This window comes from Xenopus tropicalis, chromosome 5 (assembly GCF_000004195.4).
Source record: "Xenopus tropicalis strain Nigerian chromosome 5, UCB_Xtro_10.0, whole genome shotgun sequence".
Lineage (NCBI taxonomy): Eukaryota > Metazoa > Chordata > Amphibia > Anura > Pipidae > Xenopus > Xenopus tropicalis.
Window position 1 is genome coordinate 124,990,599 of NC_030681.2, and position 7,649 is coordinate 124,998,247.

At 39.6% G+C, this 7,649-nt stretch overlaps 1 protein-coding gene across 5 annotated transcripts in view; it reads right to left on the bottom strand.

Annotated features, from left to right (window-relative positions):
* pax3 (paired box 3) overlaps positions 1-6,621 on the bottom strand; it is a 43,666-nt gene extending 37,045 nt beyond the window's left edge. The window contains exons 1-4 of one of the 5 annotated variants that reach the window (XM_012970303.3): positions 5,868-6,621; positions 3,669-3,889; positions 2,537-2,666; positions 1,540-1,674 (exon numbers count right to left, since the gene is read on the bottom strand). In XM_012970303.3, the coding sequence (XP_012825757.1) occupies positions 1,540-1,674; positions 2,537-2,666; positions 3,669-3,889; positions 5,868-5,955 (574 nt within the window). In that variant the 5' untranslated portion in view covers positions 5,956-6,621. 5 annotated transcript variants of the gene reach the window in all.
* Positions 6,622-7,649: the final 1,028 nt, after the last annotated feature.

The window sequence follows — 7,649 nt, forward strand, 5'->3', positions numbered from 1 at the left end:
GCTACTCAATAAATTGTTGGTTGCAAATTGATTTTTTCCTATTAAGCTTTTTTTGTCTGCTTGCCTGATACGAATAACCTGCAGCCAGATCTCCTGCAGCTACACCAGCTTATACTGCTTATCCGCTTTCAGCATGTTGGCAGCACTATGTGCCTTCGTTATTTACTAAATATAAGCGTACTTGTGCACATATATATCTATTTAGTCTTCCTTTACATAAATGGGTACGGACACAAACATACTCAAATCAATGTACAATTCCTCTATCATGTTAAAAAAAAAATGAACATTTTGAACGAGTTTCCCAAGCACCCAGTCATTAAACATACTCCATATCATAATCATAAGTAAAATAATTATTAACGAATTTTCAGTAGGAGTAAAGAAAAAAAAGCCGAATTTATAATAATGTATATAAAAATAGCATTCACTAGTTGAATAATAATTATATATTATTATATTACATAATAATAAGAATGCAACGTTTATATAGACTAAAAGAAACCAGCACAAACATATTTATGAGATTATTTTAGGGGCATCTATATACACAACGGTTAAGGCATAAACGAGCCGGCTCTCAATCAGGTGAATAAGTGAGCAATTCTATCCCCTTTTCCCAAATATTTCTAATTGCTGCCGATTGCTCATTTCACTGTGCAAATCGTGAATTACAAAAACACATTTAAATGGGGGAAGTCCTGTTTCCAATTTATCTCAGGACAAATGTTTCTGTTGGAATCGAATTATTATCAAAGCCCTAAAACAGCTGAAATAAGTTTGTATTGTTTTGAAGGAAGTATGTCATTTCAGTTTGGGGGTGCCTTGCCAGCCTCCCTGGCCTCGAAGGGGTTAAATTAAAATCATAACATGTGTGCGTTTTTATTGAAGGAAATAGCCAGGGAATGGACTGGGTTAGTGCAGGAGGGGGGAGATGCTAGTTTCAGATAGGCTGAATATCACTTATTATAAGGAAATGGTTCCCCCCAGCTCGGCTAGAATTGAATTACAAACTCCTACGATTTCTTATTGATGTCTCCAAGGAATCTGTGAGAGTGCGATGTGGCCCCCTCCTTCCCCAGGCACTATCTCCCCTGCCATCAGGTAGGAGGCTGCAAGACAATGCCCAGGTCTCTGAAGAGCTAAACTGAGAATTCCAATTGCTTTGATCTCTGCTAATATGTGTAAATGGTTCAATTGCTCTGACACCTCGGTTACTCATTTACCAGCAGTTATATCAATAAACAGCTCAGGAAAGAGTGATTTACAGCGCTACATTCGGGCTACTACAGGCGATCACTAATAGCCCCAATGATCCATGTATTTACTTGTATTCAAACAATTCCAAAATATCCGCACTCTAATCAACACTAATTACTACACCCGAGGGGCAAACATCGAAGCTAACAAAGCAAACAGAATTATAAAACAACAAATTAATAAGCCTGATGTTAAAGGTAAAATTAAAAGTAATAACATGAAGTAAGTGAAAAATCGGCAAACATCTAAGTATGGGCAAATAAAGGTGCAGTGCCCTACCTCTTTCCCTAAGGATCCCATCAATGCTGTGCTTTGCCCTCTTCTCACTCTCCTCCTGCTCCTTCCGATCCAACTCTATGTCCTCCTCATCCCCTTTCCCAAATTTGCTCCTCAGAATTCGGCTGATGGAGCTCACTGCAATTAAGAGTTGACATGGAGGGGTTAAACGCCGTCACAATTCTGAATTACACATTAATATCAATCATATTAATCAAACGGATTCCTTATTTTAGCCGACATACAAATCTATTTTATTTTTGCTATATTACTATTTTAAAACATTTAATTTTCTTATCATTTTATAACTTTAATCTACAGTATAATTAATTATTGTATTTCAATACTCCCTAATTTAATCACAATCAGTTTTCGATCTAATATTTTAGTTTACAAAACGTGGCGCTGCACTTTTTTCTACAGTTATTAACCGAGCTGAGAGGAAAGGTAAGGATACATTTATTTATATCTAATTAAATCGGTTTTTCTATTGTTACCGCTGGTTATAACATTAGATTAAATTCAGAAAAAAATCGTTTCCCTTTTATGCCTATTTTATTTTTTTGACAATTTAAATTGTAAGATTGTAAAATGTAAAACTAAATTTAAATTTAAATCAAAGACTTTGAAAAGAACATTCGATCAAAGTAAAAATTACAGAAATGCAGTTATAAACTGCAAATATAAATATATATTTTTTTTGATCGCAATGTGCATGGTCTATTTACTTTTTATTAATTGGTTTGGAAACGGCTCCATTGGTATAAAAGCCCATTCGTTACTTTTTGTCATTTCTACATTGAAATATGAGGTTAATAACCAACGTTAGAAATGATCCATGTAATAATGCAGCCAGTAATTAATATTTAATGGAGCGTGATGGCTCCATAGGAAAAGCCTCTCTCAGCAGAGAAGCGATCGATAGATTTTATTGCCTAAGTGATCTGCCTGCTCTAATAGAGATGGATGATCTGCAGTATTAATATTAATCTTAAAGTACCTGAAGGCACAGTATTGCGATCACATACTCCGTCTTTAAGTAATTTATCGCGAATTTCCCAGCTGAACATACCCGGGTTGTCTCTTTTAAATTCTTCGATCTTTTTCTCCACTTCTGGAGTAGTCACCTGCTTTAGAATGAAAGGAAAGTTAGTTTTGAGCCCACTTGGAGATCACAAAGAAAATTCGCAGCAACGACTCAAGTCCGTGCGACTTTAACCTGCAGATGTCAGCTTGGATTTTTAGTTTTTGTTTTAGAGTGAACTTCAAGTCCTTAGGCTGGTGGAAATATCATCTTTCATTGGTTCAGTATTTCTCTACGACTTTTCAGGCTTAGAAAATCCAGAGATCGGGTTACTAGAAATGCCATAATCAGAAGTCTAATTCTGTTTTTGTACTGAGAATACTCCACTTCAAGATAAGCAAAGAAACTCACTTTAAAGGGCATCTCCACCCGAAATTGTTTTTTTTTTCTAAGCAATATACATTAAATCATAATTTTCAAAGTTTTACATTTGTTTGTAAATATAACTCAATCTTTAAGCAGTATTCTCCTTTTGTGAATCTTGAAATAATGTGTCAGACTTCAGTTCTTTTCTAGATGAAAATCAGCTGGCTTCTGCTACATTATTCCAGGAGGTAGAAGCAGCAGTGCAGAAAATATAAATAATAGGATACTGCTTTCAACAGCAATTAAGTTTAAGTTTAAAACCAATTACATTTCTGTAAACGGGAAAGTTGCTTAGAATTACATTATTTATAATGCAATAATTATATTGTATAGTCTGGCATACAAGGGGCATCTGGGATAGTCCAAATAAACGACACAATCACCTTGTTTCTGCACTTCCACTTTCACTTTGTTTGCTGTTCTTCCACTTCCCACCAAAGTGTCATGTTTGTTTGTCGTTTAATGTAAGGTATCAGCTGGCAGATAAGTGTGAGTTGTTAGTACTAAATACAGGTGAATGAGAGACTTTGTGTGTCTAACCTGCAGGTGACTGCGAGGGTAAGTGTGGCATTCAGATGAGTCTGTGCGACTTGCAACAACTATGAGAATGTGAGCGACACGCAGGAGAGTGTGAGAGCTTCAGGTGAGAGTGTCGCCCCCTGCAGGCATTGCACTTGCTCACCTTGGGTTTGCTGCCCCCGATGGCTCCGGGTCTGATGGATCCGGTCTCCTGGTAGCGGCAAAGGATCTTGGAGACGCAGCCATGGGAAACCCTGAGCTGCCGGGAGATAACGCAGGGCCTGATGCCATGGTGGGCCATCTCCACTATCTTGTGCCTGATGTGGTTGGGCAGGGGTCTGCCATTGATAAACACTCCACCCAGCTGGTTCACCCTGCCTTGGCCTAAAGGAGTGGACACTGCATGTTAAAAAGACACCAAATGAACAGTTAATCTCATATATTTTATAGAGGATTAAGTCACAAGAAGTGCACTCAACTGATACACAGAAAACATTATCACAGACTTTTTTGCAATGCCAACCAAAAGCACATTAAGCTTTACAAAAACACAGAAATTGCTTTTAATCCCTAGCATTTCATTAGTCCTGGGTCCTGTCAGCTATTGCACTTTATCAGGAACATTATCAACTATTATTTTCCGTCTTAACCTATTCCCATACATATTTTATTCTCAGTGACTTTCCCTTTTTGCTGCGTGTCTATGATATATATGTAATCAGCCTGTTTGCCCGACATGTTGGTAATTAAGCTTTATGTGTGGGTGTGGGTGGGGGGTGAGGACCTTGTAGCAGAAGTTGCTGATAGATGGAGAAAGTTTGGGTTGGTTGGAGGAGACAGAGTTCCGCCGCTGTCTTTTCTATTTCATAAAATAATCATAACCTCATCCAAAATGGACAGGGATAGGACAGCCCCAGGGATTTATTAAAAGGCCCTTCTGCACCGTGTCTGCCAGTTAAGTGTGTACAGACTTTCCTTTCCCTCCGTTACTCACTAGAACTGAGAGCCATCTGCCCGGGCATCTCATATACACACAGATACTGCCGACATGTGATGCACATACATACATACATACATACTTACATAAGCAAAATATACTAATAAATATAAACAACAATGATGTAATACACACATCTGAATATACATATGTGTAAATAAACATACATATATATATTTGTAATTACACATCAAACATGTATGTTGTTGCTAATAGAGTTGAACAGTACAGTTAATAAGTAAATAAAACTCTAATCATTGTTAGGATTATTTCTATTATTATGTTATTATATATTTTAAGGTTCAATATTAACATATGTAACTAAACTCTCGTTGAGAGAGGGTTTAAAACAAACTATTTAATTGCCACCCCAGCAATATATATACTTAGTGTATTTATCATTATTATCTCAAAGTGTACATAGAAACAACTGATTTATTGGTCAGATGCGCCAACAGATAAAAAGTTCAAGATGATAAAGGAGCGAGATATAGACAGATGATAGATATAGATAGATAGATAGATAAATAGATATAGATAGATAGATAGATGATAGATATAGATAGATAGATAGATAGATATAGATAGATAGATAGATATACGAATAATTAGATACATTATTAGACTGATGACAGGTGTATATTCTATCACCCATACATGACAGCTAGAGACACAGACTGACAAGGTATTATATTTATACATCTTGGGAATATGTGTACATATTGAACATAGATTAAAGATAGTTGAGACAGAGGCAGTAGAGAGATCTACATTAAGATCGATAAGTGGGGAAAACATTTCACATGACATGCAGACAAAAATACAGAATCTATACACAGACAGAGAATTGTTACGTGATAAGAGCAGAGAGACGGATCGATAGATACAGAAGCAGGTAAAGATCGCTAATCAGACAAGAATAACAGACAGATATAAAAACAGACTTAAATATGTACTTATATATAGACAGCCTGATTTGACACATACGGAAGTAGACTGTTCACACTAACAGATTAAATTAGTTGGAATTATAGATGGATGATAGATATAGATAGATGGGTAGATAGATAGCCAAATAGATGATAGATAGATTGATAGATAGATAGATAGATAGATAGATGATAGATAGATAGATGGATATATAAATAGATAGATAGATGATATATAGATAGATAGATAGATAGATAGATAGATAGATATAGATAGATGGATATATAAATAGATAGATAGATAGATAGATGATAGATAGATGATAGATAGACGTACCAACAGATGGCTAGTTAAATAGATTACATAAATGCCAGACAGATAGACACGGGAAAGGTAAGCAAGTGGCTAGTGCAGGTTATACAGGCAGTGACCCACCTTCCAGAGGGAAGCCAGTCCGGGGATAGTTCTGCCCTGGGCCTGGTCTCATCATTCTTGGCACAGCTCCAGCCAAGCTGGTCATCATCAGGTCCCTCGCCAGATATTATATCCAAGTCCCCTGTAGAGAGAGAGTGAGAGGTGCCACTGTGTGCAGCAGATGCCAGAGGAGAGAGCAAGTCCTGCGAGTCCTGTCCTGCCTCGGAGGTAACTAGTGTAGGGCAATTGCCGGGGGCCCGTTGGGACCCAGAGAGTTCCTGACTGTTTGCTGAGAGTGAGGTGCGAGTCTGCATAGAAGTATTTATTAGTTCTTTCAGCTGAGGCTGCACAAGGAGCTCCGCTCTGCTATTGGCCAATCCCAGCCCTGTCCCGTCTAGGGAAGTCAATTCTCATTGGCGAGAACCCCTGCCATCCCGGTGAGGGGAATTGCTAACTCCGCCCCTTCATCATCATCAAGTGTCTCCACTCTGCATAGCAGTACAGGGCATCGCTTCTAAGTGCAGTTTTACTCTGCAGATACCACATTTTAACCCATTAATTCCATTCCCTGTTGGGGTCCCTCTACAGCTGGAAACTCAGCCAAGTCTGCACAAGCCCTCGATAGTGTAGGGCTCCTACAGAGCATGAAACAACTTTGTAAATACACTGCCATATTTTATTTGTCCCCACCCCCAGTTCTCTCCCTACACAAACACACACACAGACAGACACACAGGCACAAACACACACAGACACACACACAGACACACACAGGCACAAACACACACACACACACACAAGCACACTCACACACACAGACACACACACAGACACACACACAAGCACACTCACACACACACACAGACAGACACACACAGACACACACACAAGCACACTCACAGTCACACACAGACACACACACACAGACACACACACACACACAAGCACACACACACACAGACACACACACAAGCACACTCACACACACAGACAGACACACACACACAAGCACACTCACAGTCACACACAGACACACACACACACAGACACACACAGACACACACACAAGCACACTCACACACACACACAGACAGACACACACAGACACACACACAAGCACACTCACACACACACACAGACAGACACACACAGACACACACACAAGCACACTCACACACACACACAGACAGACACACACAGACACACACACAAGCACACTCACACACACACACAGACAGACACAGACACACACACAAGCACACTCACACACAGACAGACACACACAGACACACACAGACACACACACACATACACAGTTATGTAGCAGCTACCAGCCAGGCGCACTTGTGTGATTCCCAGCTTAGAGTGGGCGGACTGGGGGCAGCATTTGTTGAAAGGAATTTATAGTAGTGGCCAGAGAGCTGGATAAATAGAGGGAGAGGAGCTGAAGCAGTGGATGGAGGATCCCCAGCAGGAGATGACGCCAGGAAGGCTATAAAGGCTGTCTCTCCCTTCCATAAGGTGCCATTGTCAGGCCCCATTTATTTATAACGTGGTTAGTGCCAGGCAGCAGATACACTGGAGCAGATCCCTTTATTTGCAATGGGCCATTCAGTAGACTGTCACTCCTGCCACTGAACTCATTCTCTGCCTTCATCAATCAAAGGGATGGGACACAGGCAGCTTTGGCCTTTGAAATAAAAGAAACAATGACTTCTGTCTTTAACCCTTTGGGCAGGACATGGAAATTCCCACTACTCGCAGAGCTGCGCCCTGTCCGGCACTTAATGGGTCACATCCCCG